Source organism: Pan troglodytes, chromosome 4, assembly GCF_028858775.2.
Source record: "Pan troglodytes isolate AG18354 chromosome 4, NHGRI_mPanTro3-v2.0_pri, whole genome shotgun sequence".
Classification (NCBI taxonomy): Eukaryota; Metazoa; Chordata; class Mammalia; order Primates; family Hominidae; genus Pan; species Pan troglodytes.
In genome coordinates, this window is record NC_072402.2 from 145079702 (window position 1) to 145098636 (window position 18935).

General features: G+C 39.3%; 1 protein-coding gene across 4 annotated transcripts in view; it reads left to right on the plus strand.

Moving 5' to 3' along the window:
• Positions 1-18935, plus strand: part of STK32A (serine/threonine kinase 32A) — a 157017-nt gene that overhangs the window by 113062 nt on the left and 25020 nt on the right. For 3 of the 4 annotated variants that reach the window (XM_054684687.2, XM_063811572.1, XM_527065.7), the window contains 2 exons: positions 3318-3407; positions 13745-13842. In XM_054684687.2, the coding sequence (XP_054540662.2) occupies positions 3318-3407; positions 13745-13842 (188 nt within the window). Of the gene's footprint in view, positions 1-948; positions 1088-3317; positions 3408-13744; positions 13843-18935 lie in introns of those variants that run through there. The other variant, XM_063811573.1, reaches the window with a different exon arrangement.

Here is an 18935-nt window from a genome sequence, read left to right on the forward strand (position 1 = left end):
CCTGTGATCCAGCAGTCAAATTTCATTTTCAAAACACAGAAGGGAACCTAGCAGATAGGTCACCATGGTAAGGAGAAGCAAGTCATGGCTGTAGCCGGACCTGGGACTAAGGCTTAGGACCAGCACTCTGTGAAGTTCTGCCTTCATTGTTTAGCTCAGAAGCACCAGGTTACAAGATCCAGTAGAAACTGACCCTCAAATAATTTCTCCCTCTCCTTAAATAGGCATCCTGGAAGTGGACTAGAACTCTGAGCCAATCCGAAATTAACTGTTTTAGGTTATTCAGTTCTTTGATCTTGTGATACAGCACACAAAGTTTTTGGTAGATTCATAGCCTGACAAAGGGATTCTAGACAAAATTCTAGGTCTTAACTCCAGCTCTGTAACTTTTGAGTCTTTTGAACCTAGCCATAAATGACTCATATATAAAATAGGGCCCACCTCACTAGGCTAAAGGAGAAATTTTGTGCGACAACATTTTGAAAACTGAATCATGCAAGTGTAAACAGCATTTAAAAGGAAAATATTCAACATTCTTTCAACTGACGTGTAATGAGTACTCACCAGAGTTGAGATGTTCTGCTAAGCCAGGCCCTCTTTTAAAACTGTAATCTCAAACTTTATTAGGTCTCATAATCACCTGGAAGGCTTATTTAAATATTGGCGCCCAACCCACAGAGTTTCTGATTTGTTATAATAGAGTTGAGGGGGGACGGGGCATAAGAATCTGCATATCTAACAAGTTCCCAGGTGATGCTGATGCTGCTGATCTGGGCACTACATTGTAGGAACCAATTGGCTCTAAAACCTTCTCTACCTTCCACTTCTACGTGAGCATAGATAATCTTGTAGCTGAGTCAGCTTGGAAATCTATGCAGACTAAAGTAGACAGTTGCATGTCTGGCTGCTCATCTGAATCACCTGTGGAATTTGTTGTTTTTAATACAGATACCTGGCTCTCCTACAAGTCCCACTGAATTGGAGTTTCAGGAGACCGAAGCCCAGGCACATGTATTTTGCAAAACTACACTGAAGTTTCTGATAATGACGGATATCAACAATTAAACGCTTACTTCTTGCCAAATGCTGTGCTAAGTCTCCTGTAATCATTCTTTCATTTAATATTTCCAATAACCTCTTGAGAAGACTATGATTATCTTTCCAACTTTACAGAGAGGATAAGTGACGTTTTCAAGGTAACACAGCTAGTTAGTGGTAGAACCTAGACTTGAAGCCAAGCAGTCTGACTCCAAGAAACAGGCTCTTCACCACAGTCTCCAGACTCACCTGATTTGTATTAAACTTTGTGAATCACTGATCCAACGCTATGAGCAGGACCCATGGGGAGAAAGAGAAAAAGAAAAAACAGAGACAACCTATGCTGTGATAAAGTTATTGAAATCAGGCATTGGTGCCACTCCGGCAAGAATGAGTGGCTACCTTTTTTTTAGATGAATGCTACCTTTACTTTACTGAAATACCATCACATAAACAAAGCCAAAACACTTTCTGCACAAAATAAAATCCTGGTAATAAAGGCAGTGGGATTTATGCTTAGCAGCAGGCTGGATACTATCAGGGAGCAGACAATGAAGTTTGATACAGGGCTTGTGGACTGTGGGCCCTGGAAGAATCTGATGACATACCCTCCAATTACAGCTGTGTCTCATCAAAACCACAGACACATGTAAATGGAAATGCCAACACTTCAAGATTCTCTGAAAGCAGATGACTGTCATGCCAACAGCTAACATAATAGGCTTGTCTGCCTGAGCTTTTGGCACGGCCCTTTTCTTCCCTTTAGCTGTAAATGCAGGGACCCTAGAGCACCTCATAGAGTGTGTTCCCTGACACATATAAGTATTAGACCCACACTATATTGCTTTCAGTGTTAAAGCTGAGAGAGACCCTAGAGATCATTTAGTCTACCCCTTCTTTTTTTATGTAAAGGAAAATTTAGATCCACCTTGGAAAAGGACTTAAAGTCTACTATGTGTTAGAGGCTGAGTTCAAGGCAGAACCCAGGCCTCCTGGCTCCCAGTCTAGTGCTCTTTATAGAATCCCTTTAAAAATGAAGTTGATTGGCCGGGCGCGGTGTCTCACGCCTGTAATCCCAACACTTTCAGAGGCCGAGGCAAGCAGATCACGAGGTCAGGAGATCGTAGAACACCCTGACCAACATGGTGAAATCCCATCTCTACTAAAAATACAAAAATTAGCTGAGCATGGTTGTGCATGCCTGTAATCCCAGCAACTCGGGAGGCTGAGGCAGGAGAATCACTTGAACCCGGGAGGCGGAGATTGCAGTGAGCCGAGAGCACACCATGACATTCCAGCCTGGCAACAGAGTGAGACTCCACCTCAAAAAAAAAAAATTAAATTAAATTAAAAAAAAACCTAAAGTTAAACCCCGCCCCCCGCTATCCCTTGATAACAGTTATTTTGCCGGGAACTGATGAGGCCAACCTGAACTATCAGACAAAAAATATGTACAAAAATATTTTAGAAAAACTTGGAGAAAAGGGATGCTTTCTTGGCTAGGAAATAAATATTTGTATCCATATTCATGCCAGTTTTGTAGTAATAATATTTGCCTCTTACTTTTCTTTTCTTTTTTTTTTTTTTTTTTTTTTTGAGATAGTCTCACTCTGTCACCCAGGCTGGAGTGCAGTGGTGTGATCTCAGCTCACTGCAACCTCTGCCTCCCAGGTTCATGTGATTCTCCTGCCTCAGCCTCCCAAGTAGCTGGGATTACAGGCACCCATCACCACGCCCAGCTAATTTTTTATTTTTTGTTTTTAGTAGAGACAGGGTTTCACCATTTTGGCCAGGCTGGTCTCGAACTCCTGACCTCAAGTGATCTGCCCACCTCAGCCTTCCAAAGTGCTAGGATTACAGGGGTGAGCCACCACGCCCAGCCTATTTGCCTCTTTAAAAAAAATAATCCCATAAGGGATGTTTGGAAACGTGATACTTTGAGTATCTCTTGGCTGTCTCCTTCATAGTATTCATAGGCTAAAGTAACTTAAAATGTCACCAACAGACAAAAGATACCTAACTAGAATTACCTGACCACAAATTCTTAACTACTAAGGGTAAAACTTTCTGAGGCTGAACTACAGGCTTACAATCAGAGACTAATCATTGCATATCATGAAATGGAGAATTGTTGGTTTAAGACCATATCGGCCTTGAGGATGGACTGCAACTGGCCTACAAGAATTAACAGACTAATTGGGTGTTTTCAGTTAGAAGCATGATTGTGCCACTGGGTTGAATGGGACTTAACTTTCTGTGTGGTTCTTCTCTCTCTGCAGGGCACGTGCACATCACAGATTTCAACATTGCTGCGATGCTGCCCAGGGAGACACAGATTACCACCATGGCTGGCACCAAGCCTTACATGGGTATGGGTTTCATGAGTGTCTTTTTTTTTTCTTTCCTGTAAATACCATTTATTACAGGTGGAATCATCTGTGGGGATTTGCAGCTAGAACTGGTAAGTTCCTCTCTGACTTTACCTGTGGAGCTTCTGATTTCATGGGTCTTCTCCACTAGCAAGCACCCAAGATGACTTTGATAGGAAAGGACCATTGATTACATTTTGAAAACTTACTTCATGTGTCAAGGAAGACCGTTTGTACCCACTTCCTAACAAAAATATTAACTAATTCAATAAATCCCTACTAACTGTCTCTGTGTGCTTAGCACTGTTTCAGATGCCGGTGACCCTGTAGAAAGCAACACAGACAAGGTCTTCAGATCCTGGAGCTTACATTCTAGTGGGAGCAGATTTATAAAAAAAAAAGAACCAAACAAGGCTGGGCATGGTGGCTCACGCCTGTAATCCCAGCACTTTGGGAGGCCGAAGTAGGCAGATCATGAGGTCAAAAGATTGAGACCATCCTGGCCAACATGGTGAAACCCTGTCTCTACTAAAAATACAAAAATTAGCTGGGTGTGGTAGCATGCGCCTGTAGTCCCAGCTACTCAGGAGGCTGAGGCAGGAGAATCGCTTGAATCTGGGAGGCGGAAGTTGCAGTGAGTCGAGATCGCGCCATTGCACTCCAGCCTGGCGACAAAGCGAGATTTCGTCTCAAAACAAACAAACAAACAAACAAAGAAGTAGGAAACAGTAATAAGCAAAATGATAATAAGTAGCAAAGTATTATTTTAACCATTATTTACATAATACTGCATTACATACATAGAGCTATAAACTTTACAAAATACATTCCCAGCTATAATTTTAGATTTACTTGTAGTGCCACAACAATCCCATGAATTCTTCTGTTTAAAGATAAGGAAATTCTGGAGCTGGATGGTGGCATGCATCTGTGGTCCCAGCTGCTTTGGAAGTCAAGGCAGGAGCATTGCTCAAGTCCAGGAGTTGGAGGCTGCAGTGAGCTATGATCATGCCACTGTACTCCAGCCTGAGTGATAAAGTGAGACTCTGTCTCTAAAAACAAATAAATTATTTTTAAAAATAAATAAAGGTGAGGAAATTCTGCCTCAGAAAGTTTAAATGTCTTTGCATTATTTTGTGTGTAGCGAGGTGAGGAACTGGTTTTTGCCTTGACAATTCAGCATTTACTAAGGGGTGACCAAAAAGATAGTGTTAGATGCAAAATTGTCAGTTGGTTTCACGTATAGGTGTGGTAACAAATCAACTACAAAAACTCTAAGTTCACCTGTTGGGAGCAGCCATCTATATAGACACCAGAACTAGTTGTTAGCAGAACTAGCTTTACTTCCCGTCCAGCCTCAACAATGCAAGGAGAGAGCTAGTGTCCTCGAGGGGGCACACAGTATTCAGAAAGAGGGAGTTCTCCCTCCCTTCTCCCTGTGGTTGCTCCTAAGGCAAGTGAGTCAGATCTCAGAGAATTATCTGTAAACTCTTAGAGTGACTGCAAGAAAAGATACCTGGAATTTCATTCTTGGTTAGATATCTGTGTAGTTACTGGACTTGCTGACTGGTCCTGGAGTTAACACAGCCTGGTTGGCCATGGAAGCTTGATGAGTTTGGGGGCTAGTCTTTCTGGGGATCATAGCAGCAGGAGACAGGTATGCAGTGAATGTGACTGTGTTGGGGAGAAGGGAGGTGGATTAGCTACAGGCTGTGATCCACCTTCACATGGGACCCTCCAATGACCAAGAGTATAGCCTGGAAGGGAGGGAGGCTCCCGTCAGTGTGACTTCCTGAAAACACCACAAGTCCCAATAGAGCTCAACATATCAGAATCACTGAGAGTGGAGTCTAGGCACAGGGTGGTTTAAAGCTCTTAGCGTAATTCCTCCGTGTAGCTAGGAGTCACAACTTCCGCCACAGACCCCTAAAGAGAGATTACTCTGCAGGGGTAGCACATGTGTGAGGACCCCTCTGCCTCGACTACCCTTCTTTCATGTCCTAAAACAAATAGTGCTTTCTAGGAAAAGATAGAAGGACGTGTGTGAGAGCCAGATCAATCCTCCACCTCCATACCCGGGTGGCTGAAACCAGCCCAGCAGGGTGGGTGAAGGAGCTTTGAATCAGATATAAGAATAGTTTTAAAATTCACAGAACTGAATTGTAAAGCATCTAAAGTAAATGTAATAAGCAAATAGGACTAAAACTTATTAGGCAACAGACTGAGATATCATTAGGCGAGCTCCTTATCCAGCAAAAACAGGAAGTTAGACACTGCACAGTTGCTGTCAAATGACAGAAGACTAAAAACTACTCATGCTTGGCGGGGTGCGGTGGCTCACACCTGTAATCCCAGAACTTTGGGAGACCGAGGCAGGCGGATCACAAGATCAAGAGATCGAGACCAGCCTGGCCAACATGATGAAACCCCATCTCTACTAAAAATACAAAAATTAGCTGGGCATGGTGGCGTGCATCTGTAGTCATAGCTACTCGGGAGGCTGAGGCAGGAGAATCGCTTGAACCTGGGAGGCGGAGGTTGCAGTGAGCCGAAATTGTGTGACTGCACTCCAGCCTGGCGACAGAGTGAGACTCCATCTCAAAAGAAAAAACAAACAATAACAACAACAAAAAAAACTACTCATGCTTTACCCTAATTAGTTAGGATGCTTAAAGCAGGTGATGTGGTGATGTTGCTGTTTAAACTGGTGGGATTAAGTCAGGGGTGGAATGAATTGTTTCAGCTAGATATGGTCAGAGTAATTCAAAGGTAAAATATTTCAACTTGAAATCAAGGGCAAGAGCAATGCCATTTTCTTTTAATATTTCATTCTCTTCCCCCATGTAACTAGAGAGAGAGAGAGAGAGAGAGAGGAAAAGAGAACCCCCCACATGCAGAGCCCCCTCACTTTCCAACAGAAATCTTCTATGAGAAAAAAAAAATGAGCCTTATTTTCTATGATATTTGAACAACTGCAAATTTCACGGCTTTCAATTACCAGTGGGGGGAATAAATCTCTTTTGTCACTTCTAAAATAATGGACATATATAATTCAGCCTATTTTCTGCCTAAAACCTATGGTACTCAAATGATAAAAAAGCATATCCAAGCCTGCTGCTCTGATGAGTTTATTCTCCAGGTTTCCTGGGTTTCCATATTAAGGGCTATTTTCTTGGAGCCAAATCAGAAAATGTGCATCTGGGTTTCCAGGGTTGGTTTCCATGGTGAGAGAAGTACGGGGAGGCCACCTTTCTTTCCTCTCCCCAGTGGTTTTAAGTACAATATCTGTATAATGTAATTTTTTCAAAGTTGGCATTTCTAGTCTTCTCACAAGATAGAACTGGGAAATTGGAACCTAGGAAAAATTCTGTGCACCTTCCACTTTTACACTTGTAATTAACAATGACTAATATTTCTTGAAATCTTTCCCCGGACCAGACAAGGTGTTAAATGTTTTACATTCATTTATTTGTTTATTTTTCTCAGCAGCCCTATGGGGCGGACTACACTTATCACTACTTTATAATGAGAAAAATCAGAAGCTAAATAATTTGGCCGAGATCACATGGCTAATAATTGAAAAGTCTAGATTTAAATCAAGCTCTGTCTGATTTCAGAAATCAAGCTTTTTCTTAAAAGGAAGATTAATGAGAAATAAAAATATATATTTGTAAATATTTTTATCTGTGGTTTTTAAATGGTTCTAAGTCAACTTAGTTAGGCTAAGATATTGGAAATGTTTCCTGCCTTATTCCAAAATGATTATGTGATTGCCACACTCCTCCTTTTGGATAGGAGTCTTTCCCAGACGTATTGTGGGTAGAAGTCTGCTGTCTCTTTTTAAAAATTATGCTCCCAATGATTTGGTAAAATCTACCAAATCTATCAGCACCCATTTTATAGTGCTTCCATAGGATACTAAGTAGCAATTCACCAGAAAGAACAAAAAGAATTCTAAAAAGAAAGAAAACTAACCAAAATACTGAATGAAGATTGGAGAAATATTCATCTACTAATACAAGATGCTGAGCATATTTTAAATCAGTTCCATAGCTCTGTAAATAATAAGACAGTATGCCAGTTCTTCACCACCTTCCATCCAGCAAGGAAGTTTTGCTTTTTACAATTTATTGTCTTCTACCTCTGTGCTCCCTCTGGTCCCTCCATTATTCCTTCTCTCTTCTCCTTTGTCTGTATGAATATAATACAGATTACTTAGAGATAACCAATTAAAACCTTCTCGGCCGGGCGCGGTGGCTCACCCTGTAATCCCAGCACTTTGGGAGGCCGAGGCGGGCAGATCACAAGGTCAGGAAATCGAGATCATCCTGGCTAACACGGTGAAACCCCGTCTCTACTAAAAAAAATACACAAAAAAATTAGCCGGGCGCGGTGGCAGGTGCCTGTAGTTCCAGCTACTCGGGAGGCTGAGGCAGGAGAATGGCGCGAACCCGGGAGGCGGAGCTCGCAGTGAGCAGAGATCGCGCCACTGCACTCCAGGCTGGGCGACAGAGCGAGACTCCGTTTCAAAAAAAATAAAATGAATAAAATAAAAAATAAAAATAAAACATTCTCCTCCAAATTATATATGTATGTATGTGTATATATGTATATGTATGTGTGTGTGTGTGTGTGTGTATATATATATATAAATAAGTTCACTATGGACTAGCAAGCAAAAGAAAAGTAATAATCCCTTTGCCAATAGATATTTATGGTTTATTTCCAGACATTTTTTCCTAAGCACAAACACATACTGTTTACATTTTTTAAATATTCGATCATGCTAAATGTAACCTAAATTTTCATTTTATAATGTAACAATAATGATAGCATCATATATTGAACATTTATTGTTCCAAGCACTTTGCTAAGTTTTTAACATTTATTATTAAACTCTCAACCCCATAAAATAGGTTTTACTATTGTTTAGATTTTACAAGTTAAAAAAAAATCAGGCCCAGAGAGAGAGAAAGTGATGTGTTCATAATCACACAGCCAGTGATTGGCAGAGCATGAAATTAAACCCAAGTCTAGAAACATGCCGTGCCTGAGACATGGACGATGATGTGACAATGATGAAGGTAGAATGGCTGACATTGCTAAGCTCTTCCTAAATGTTAAGCACTGTTGTAACTGCATGCATTGTCATTTAAACTAAAAACAGTTCTGTGAGGCCAGTACTATCGTTACAGTTTTATTATTGCATAATATATTAACATATAATTAATGTAGTATATTGTATATATAGTACTATTGTTATAGTATATATTGTTCTCACTTCAAAAATTAGCAGACTGAAAGGTTAAGAAACTTGTTGACTGTGAAGCTGGAGACAGTCATAGGGGTCTGATGCCAGAGCCCTAACTCTTAACATGCTGCAGTACTGTCCCTTTGTTCATGTCAATAAACATGCCTCTGCTAAAATAGAAACCCACTTCTCTTAATCAATTTTTTATTGTTGAATGTTAGGTTGTTTCTCATTTTGAAATACAGATAGAGCATCCCAAATCCAAAATGCTCCAAAATCCAAAACATTTTGAACACCAACATGACACTCAAAGGAAATGCTCATTGGAGTATTTTGGATTGATTTGGGGATTTGGGATGACCGACCAGTATAGTGCAAATATTTCAAAATCTGAAAAAAAAAATTGAAATGCAGAACACTTCTGGTCCCAAGTATTTCAAATAGGGGTTACTCAACCTGTACATTTAAATTTGTAGTAAAAATCCTGTTAGCAGAATTATGTCCTGGAACTTAGTTATTTCTTTGTGATAAATTTTCATTCAATAATAATAGTGTATTCTCTTACTGAAAATCACTCAAAGAAAATTTTGTGTTCTCACCACAGAAAACGGTAATGTGGGTAATGTGAGGTAAGGCACATGTTAATTAGCTCTATTCAGCCATTCTACAATGTATTTATTTCAAAACATAGTGTCGTATACAATATATGCAATTTTTACTTCTTAATTAAAATTAATTAATTTGATTAATTAAAAGAGCAAAAGAATTTCTGGTCAAAGGCTTTACATGTTAATAGATTTCTGTTCTGAAAATTCATATTAACTTGTACTTGCTCTGGAAGTGTCTGAAGATATTCATTTCCCTGCATTCTTATCAGTGCTACACTATCAATATCTTTAATTGTCCCAAAAAAGGTAAGTAAAAATGATATGACATTATGATATCACCACAGTATTTCTTTGACTTCTTTTGTCAATTGCCTGTTCAAATTCTTTGCTCATTTTCTTTTAAGGTGTTAATACTTTTATCCTATTCCAATAGTTCTTATTGATTATATAAATAATTCTTGCCTTTTATATATTTGGAATATGAAATCCTAGGGTATCATATTTGTTGTACATTTCATTACAAATATAATTTCTCATTTTTTAATTTGTTGCTGTTTTATGGCCTAGTTTTGACATGAAAAGCTTGCTAAAAATATTATCAAGCCACTCATATTTTTACTTTGTTTTCTAACTTTGATGCTGTTCTTAGCAAGACCTTCTTACCAGATTTTAGATGTGTTTGCTTAATATTTTTATTCTGATTATGGTTTCATTTTTTTACTTAACTCAGTTGTATATTATTTTGACTGAACGGATGTGGCAAGGATCTGACTTTATTTTTGTATGATTATTAAATAATTGTTTTGAGACTATGTATTAAATAAGTCCCTTTCCATGCTGATTTGAAATATGTTCATCATAAACTAAATACATTTTTGTACCAACATCTATATTCTGTAGATTTCAAATCTTGTAGCTTTATAGGTTAATACATGGGATGCAGGACTCTTTCTTTATTCTTTTCCAAAAATATTACTTCCACAATTTTTTTTCTTGTAGATGAAATTTAGAATCATTTTTGTAAAGTTCCATGAATTAATTCCATTAAATGTATAGATTACTGTTGGGTCCCTTTCTTTATGTCCTGACCAAAATTTAATACCCACGTTTAAAAAAATCTGAAAACCAAATGATGGAAATCCAAATATTTAATAAATATATTAAAATGTAGTCAAGCTTATTAGTAAACAAGACAATGCCAATTTAAACCACAGTGAAATACTATTACACACTCACCAGATTGGCAATAAAGGGTCAGTTATTGCCAAGTGTAGGTAAGGATGTTCAACAAAAGGAATCCTGATCTAATACTGGTCATAGTGTGAATTTATACAACACTTTGGTAAATAGTTTGGAGTTCTGTGGTACACATAAAAGATACACATTCTTATCACCAACAGTTCCCCTGCCAGGAATACACTCTAAAGAGATATGCACTTATAGGAATCTCACATGTATAGGAACGTTCATGACAGCATTGTTCACAATAGTCCCAAACTGAAAATAACCCAAATGGCTATCAACAATGGGATAGGTAGGTAAATTACAGTATATTCATATAGCACTAAAAGTGAACAAACTTAACTACATGTAGCAACTTAGATAAATCTTATACACATACCATTGAGTAAGAAAAGTAAGACACCAAAGAATACAAGGAATACGATTTGATTTAATAGGATTTAATTTAATGGAATTTAATAGAATACAAGGCATAGATTTTTTTTTGCTTTGTTAGTGTTTCCTTTATTATAAAGCACTGAAATAAATAAATAGGTAGCCAGCCAATTTATCCACAGTTTCTGGGAGCTATATAAGATAGGCAAAGCTAAACTATTGTCTAAAAATATGTACATAGATATTGATCTATATAGAAAAACAAGAAAATTATTAACATAAAATTTAGCACAGTGACTTCTAGGGTTATGAACAGAACAGGACACAGTGATGGGGACAAGATTCTATTTCTTGACCTGTGTCATGTTTATGTGGACATTTGCTTATAACTGTTTGCTAATTCTGCAGTGTTTTATTTACTTTTCTGAATATATGTATAGAAATACATAATGAGCAATACCAAACAAAATACTCAGTGGCTTTTTTGAAGGACACTTAGCCCTTCTCTGACTCTCTTAGTACTCTCTTAGGTGCAGGGAATCTTCTCGAAGGGTTGGTGAAAGCCCTTCAATATCTTCCTGCTCTGGTTTCTCAGCTATTTGAGGGCTCAAATAATTACTCGTCTGTTATGTTTTTGTATGTTGTCATAAGGTTTCTTCTTAATGTTCCACTAAAATGCTTCAGTGCCTTGCATACCATGAATATTTGCTGAATGAATAAATGTGTATTAAAATGTTTTCATGCCTGAAAATAGACCAGGTAGAAGAGGATAAAAAAGAATACTGGATAAATAAAGCTGGAAGAAAGAAAGAAAGTGAAGAGAATACTCATGTAAACCCCAAGGATAATCCAATATGACAGATACATAACTTGTATAGAGTAATGTTTATTCTATTAGGCATTTTCTTAGCACAGTGGCTCTGATTATCCCTCAAAGTTCTTTGTAGCTTCTCTGAGTGACGTGTCTGTCACCCATCACCTGGGGACTATCTGATATGACTTGTTGTGAGATACTGAGAAGGGAGAGCAGAAATATAGTCCATCCTGTCTGTGGGAGTAGTGTGGGGTCAGGGCCATTACCTCCCAAATTGCACTGGGGGCTGTGACTTGCAGAAAGGATGCAGTGATTCATGAAAGGTGAATGCACTAGGGAAATAGCCCTCCTTATTCCTGCTGCATCAAGCTCTTATAGTCAGGGCCAGTCCCGGGCATTGGGATGTAAACACTCTACCTCTCTAGTTGGATGTTGTTCACAGGATTTTACTTAAAAAGAACATGAGTGCACTGGGTAGGGAAAACCTGTGTGTGCAGGACCCATGTCATACCAGTTTCCTTTGCCCAGAGCCAGCACTTTATACGGGAGGCTTGGGATCAACCATACATATCTTTCAACTAGGTCAATTATTATGAATGTTTGCCTCTCTAGAAGCCTACCCAATGTTTCTGAGCACTTTATAAGTGCTAGGCACCATACTGAGATTTTGACATGGATTATCACTGTTAATTTCTAACTCTATAAAGATTGCCTTATTGGCTGGGTGCAGTGACTCACACCTGTAATCCCAGTACTTTAGGAGGCCAAAGCAGGTGGATCACCTAAGCCCAGGAGTTCAAGACCAGTCTGGGAAACATGGCAAGACCCTATCTCTACAAAAAGCACAAAAATTTTTACCAAATATGGTGGTACCCACCTGTAGTCCCAGCTACTTGGGAGGCCAAGGTTGGAGGATCACTTGAGTCTGGGAGGACGAGGCTGCAGTGAGCCATGATTGTATCACTGCAATCCAGCCTGGGCAATGGAGTGAGATTCTGTCTCAAAAAAAAAAAAAAAAAAAAAAAAAGAAAGAAAGAAAAGAAAAGAGAAAGATTGCCTTATTGTTCTGCTTTTGCTGTTTCTCAGGCTCTGCCAACTTGCTCAAGGTCACAGTAAGTGGTGAAGGTAGAATTTGAACCCAGAGAGCACAGCTCCAGAGCTAATGATCATAACTATTGCTTGAGCAATTGATTTGTTCATTCATTCAACAAATTTCTCTCCAGTGATTCTGAATGCCAGATTCTGTATTAGACAGTAGGAATATGGTGGTGAGCATGCAGAAGCATTCCCTGCCTTTGCTTTGTGCTTCATTCTCCCTATTACATCCCTCAGGAGTTAGGTTTATTCTTAGAAGGGTAAGTAAAAGGTTCATAGTGTGTCAAAGTGCTTAGAGAATGCATAACTTGGGGTCCTCTCTGGGGGTAAAATTGACTGTAGCTCTGCCTTCCACTGGAATCAATTGAAAGAACTACAGTTACAAAGTGTAAAGAACCCACAGCTGTTGTAAAACCTTACACTCTCCAGAATGCTTGCTCCCTCTTTTCTCCCTCCCTCATCCCCAACAGATGGCTGCAAGTGCGTCCCTTGCTGCTTCCAGGTGACTCTGAGATAGAGAGATTATCCAATGTATGCTGTACCAAATTCTGCACGTTGTCTGCGACTGTTATAGAAATTTAGATCCTTTAGTTCAAACCTTCCCAATCAAAACAAATAACATCTTCTTAGCCTTCTTGATTTCAGGGTGAGCCACATATTTGAGGCCCAATAGGACCCAAATTTTAATCGGTGCATGATCTAAATAAGAGAAGAGTTTATCCATGAAGGCCTATGCATGCCTGTGTGTGTTGGCTGATGAATGAGGCTACTGAGAGAGATTAGAAAATTAGAAATGTTTGCCTGCTGTGAGCAATCTAGCAATGGATGATAAACATCCATAAAAGTGTTTATATTTTTGATCCTGGTAATTCTCCTTTGGAGGATCATGTTGAGAAAATATAATACTAATGTCTCAGGGAATCAAACTGGTTTAATTTTTCGTGTTTTTCAGCACCTGAGATGTTCAGCTCCAGAAAAGGAGCAGGCTATTCCTTTGCTGTTGACTGGTGGTCCCTGGGAGTGACGGCATATGAACTGCTGAGAGGCCGGGTACTGTAGTAGCATTTCCTCTTTGGTTATTTTTCCAGCAAGTTCTATTTTAGAATGAAAGAATGTATTGTTTGCTAAGATCCAAGCGGTTCACTTGAAAGCTGAAATCAGCTATGCCATGTGATGTTGATAACACCCCTTGAGATTTCTGCACAGGTTAATTCATTTGTCCCGCATATGGGACCAACCATGTCAATTACCATTAAATTACACAGTTAAAAGTAAAGGAATAATATGGATATTATAAACTCCCAAAGAGGGGAAATCAATACACCTCACTAAATATCTTGTGTAAATATCTGTGTTTGTTTAAAGAAAGTCATTTTGCAGTCATAGTACAGGACTCTAATTCAGACATACCTCACCAAGGCTAGTGTGAATTATTAATACAACACAATTCATGCTCTGTCTTGTTGGATTTCTATCACTTGGCTCCTGGGTTCTGGGTTCAGTGACAAATTAGAGTCATTTCCTTTTAAAGGAAACATTTCTTAAACTAAGAATCTCTTTCCCAGAAAAAAGAGATGAAAAGAAAGCAAATATGCTGAAACATATTTTATACAATTTGTGCAAACTATTACATAATGGAAATACGCTCCTTAGGTTATATCTCAGTCAGCTCTGCTTACCATAATAAAATACTGCAGACAGGATGGCTTAAATAACAGACATCTATTTTCTTGGTTATGGAGGTTGGAAGTCTGAGATTAAGATGCCAGAATGGTCGGGTTATGGTGAAATCTCTTTTTGGCTTGCAGATAGCAGCCTTTTTTCTGTGTCCTCATATGGCAGAGAGAGATCTTTGTCTTCTTATAAGTCTACTAATCCCATCACGAGGGACCTACCCCCATAAACTAACCTAACCCTTATTCCCTCTCAGAGGCTCCATTTCCAAATACCATCAAATTGAGGGTTAAGGCTTCAACATCTGAATTTTGAGTGGGACACAAACATTCAGTCCATGACATTCTATCCTTGACCCCTCCAATATTCATGTCCTTCTCATATGCAAAATACATACATTCAACAGTCCCAAAAGTCTTAACTTATTCCCATATCAACTCTAAAGTCTGAAGTTCAAAATCTCATCTAAACATCACAGAAATTGTGTATGGGTGAGACTCGAGGTATGATTCATCCTAAGGCAAAATTTCTCCTCAGCTATGTACCTATAAAAGCAGACAAGTGGCCAGGCACTGGCTCATGCCTGTAATCCCAACACTTTAAGAGGTAGGAGGCAGGAGGATTCCTTGAGCCCAGGAGTGTGAGACCAGCCTGGGCAACATGGGAGACCCTGTGTCTACAACACCTTTTTTTTTTTTAATTAGCCAGGCATGGTGGGGCAAGCCAGTGGTCCCAACTACTCAGGTGGTTGAGGTGGGAGAATCACTTGAGCCCAGGAGGTAGAGGCTGTAGTGAGCCAAGATCATGCCACTGCACTCCAGCTGAGCTACAGAGTGAGACCCCATCATTAAACAAAACAAAACAAAAAACAAACAAACAAACAAAAAACAAGCAAGTTATGTGCTTCCAAAATACAATGATACCATAGCTGTGGGATAGAGAATCCCATTCCAACATTTCAAAAGGGAAATGGGAAAGAAGGAAGGGGCATCAGCTCCTAAACAAGTCCAGAACATATCAAAGCAAATTCTATTATATCTTAAAACTTGAGAATAATCTTCTTTGAGTTGTTGGTTTGCCCTCTAGATCTACATGGGCATGGGAGCATCACTCTCATGGCTGGGGATGGGGAGAGGGGACTTGCTTAAGTGGCTCTCTACAAAGGCACTACCCACATGGCTCTCTGTGAAGGCTCTGTCTACACAGCTCTGTTGAGTGGTGGTCCTGCCCTTCGAAACAGAGGTGGAGGCAACCCTGCTCCCCAAGCCAGTGCACTCTGGACCTGTAGTGGGAATGGCAGCCCTGATGATCTGTGAATCGCCCTCATGATCCTTCTTCCTTTTACTTGAAGGATAGCACATGTTCACAGCTGGATAGCATTACGGTCCCAGCCTGTAAAATCCAAGAAGTCTGACAGCCTTTCTTCATAAATTCAAACTGGCAGCATCTGCTAGTATAATCCCATCTTTATTTCTAGCTTCTGTTGAGATAACTACTTGATTGTTCAGCTACACTCTAGTGTTCTCTTCAGAACAGGCTTGCTCATTTTCTGCAATATGGATAGAAATCTTCAATTTCTGGTTGCTTTTTGCTTAATTATTTTTTCTTCAATTCAAACATTCCCTTTAACATTTTACTATAAGCAGACAGAAGGAACCAAGTTACTCCTTCAAAGTTTTGCTTAGAAATCTCCTCGGCTGGCCTGGCGCAGTGGCTCATGCCTATAATCCCAGCACTTTAGAAGGCTGAGGCGGGCAGATCACCTGAGGTCAGTAATTCGAGTCCAACCTGATCAACATGGAGAAACCCCATCTGTACTAAAAATGCAAAATTAGCCGGGCATGGTGGTGGATGCCTGTAATCCCAGCTACTCAGGAGGCTGAGGCAGGAGAATCACTTGAACCTGGGAGGCAGATGTTGCAGTGAGCTGAGATCACAACATTGTACTCCAGCCTGGGCAATGAGAGCGAAACTCCATCTCAAAAAAAAAAAAAAAAAAAAAAAGAAATCTCCTCAGCTAAATATCTCATTTCATCACTCACAATTTCTACCTTCTGCAAAATAGTAGAACACAGTTCAGACAAGCTCCTTGCCACTTTATAACAAGAATCACCTTTCCTCCAGTTTCCAATAACATGTTCCTCATTTCTGTCAGACCTCACCAGAATCACCCTTAATATCCATATTTCTAGTGCATACATCCACAGTCTTCCAGCTCAATAACTAGTTCCAAAGTCACTTCCACATTTTAAGGCATTTGTTCCAGCAGCATTCCAATTCTCAATACCAAAATTTTAGTCTGCAATATCTGCCTTCACAAAATACCACAGAATGGGTGGCTTAGCCAACAGAAATTTATTTTCTCAGTTATGGAGTCTAGAATTCTGAGATTAACATGCTATCACGGTTGGGTTCTGGTGAGGGCTTTCTTCCTGACTTGCAGACAGCTTCTTTCTTGCCCTCACATGACAGAGAGAGAGATAATCTCTTTCTCTTCTTTTTATAATAAGGCCACTAATCCTATCCTGAGGGCTCCACCCTTATGACCTAATCTAACCCTAATTACCTCCCAAGGGCTTCATCTCCAAATACCATCATATTGAAGGTTAGGGATTAAATTTAGAAATTTTGAGGGGATATATTCAGTCTGTAACAGGTTGTATACTCTCAAGGTCCCAGTGATGGATGCAATCAGTGATTCCTCTAAGACCAAAGAGTTGAAGACCTGACTTTAGGAGCTTGTTTATCCCACAGAACTAAAGAATTGGGTACCTCAAGTCATCATCCAGATACTGCAGCTCTCCTCTCCTAACTTTTTGGAGTCATTCTTTCTGCTGCTGTCAATAGCCCTCTTCTTTGGTCCCACAACATACCATCATGATTTCTGCATTAAAAATGCCATCTCCCAAGTAATTAACCTATTCACAGTAAGAACAGTTGTTAGAAGTTGAGGTTATTTCATCATGGTCCAATGGCTTTATCTTGCTCAGGAAATCAAAGATGAGTGTTTCTAAAGCAAAAAAAAGGAGGATCTCACAATTGTATCTGTTTCATTCACTCTGCAGGGTCCATTTTACACCCAAACATTCATTAGTTCATTGTTTGTACTCCTGCCTTTCCTGAGGAAGTCATTGTAGCACTATTTCTTAAGTATATTCAAATTTGGATGTTAGTCAAATTGATGTGAAAGGACCACCCTTGTAAGCCAAATGTGTAAGTCCTGCATAGGGATATTACCTGCTTTTACCTCCTGATGGGCTTTTTTTTTCAAGTTTCTAAATAAATCCAGTGATCAAGTAGATATGCTACTCATGATTATATAGGAAAACAGAGAAGAGAAACATACACTTACTTAAAAGTAGAAACATATCTGCTCTTTCCCACTTCACCCTTAATTTTTTCTCCCCAGCCAATTTACTCACCTTCTGTGGCTGTGCTTCTGTGTTAGCCCCTTGCTAGCTGCTTCTGGGGTTCAGAGCAATTGTGCTCTGCCCTCATCTTTTATGACATACCTAGCAAAACAGAAGCAGAGGAGCGAGTTGAAACAGACAAACGACTATCTGTTATTCTTCAAACATGCCTAGGATCGTATTTAACTATCACCTATCTAAAAGAGGTATTCTCACCTGCCTGGAAAGAATTTTGCTAAGAAAATTGTTTCTCTTCTTCCCGTATTATTTTACCTCTATGCTAGTTCCCTGTGATTTGATATGTCAACTTTGACAAATTCATTTTTCTAAACACAGATATGACCTTTTTTGTTAAGAAAAAGAAACTACTGTTGCTCCCCAGTGCTACACACACACACACACCCTTCACAAGCCTTATCTGCACCCCCGCCCACTCCCCACAACAAACTTCAGATGTCTTAGCTTGGCATTCTTCGGAATTAGGTCAACGTTTCAGATTTTGCTTCCATTTGTGTATTTCTGACCCTTCATGAACTCATTTTGGCCTCTTAGAACTTCTTCCTCTTCTCAAAACATCTCTTGGGTTTTTTAACCTCTTGTTCCTTTGCCTATAAAAAGAGTTTCCAAGGCAAACCTTGGTCTTCTTTAAAAATCACTCTGCATAAGATTTGAAATCACTAAATGAAGTTTTAATAAAGGATATATCTTCATTGCGGGGCTTTTCAAAATCTTTATAGCCAAGTATTTTGGTCATTTCTAAGAAAGGACACACTATTAAACTATTCCAGTTCGTGTTGGGGAGGTTTTTCTAGATCTCTTTATATTCAAATTCTATTCATACTTTATCACCTATGACAAAATAGCACTTTCTCTAAAGCAACATTCTCTGACCTCCCTATCTAAAGTGATCCGAATCTCTTCCAAACATTTATTTACTTTATGTATCCTGTGAATCTTTGGAATCTAAGCTTATTAGAAAATATAGAAAACCACGAAAATGAAAGCAAAAATCAGCTATAGTCTCTAAGGCAAAGAACATTTCCAATTAAGAAATTAAAC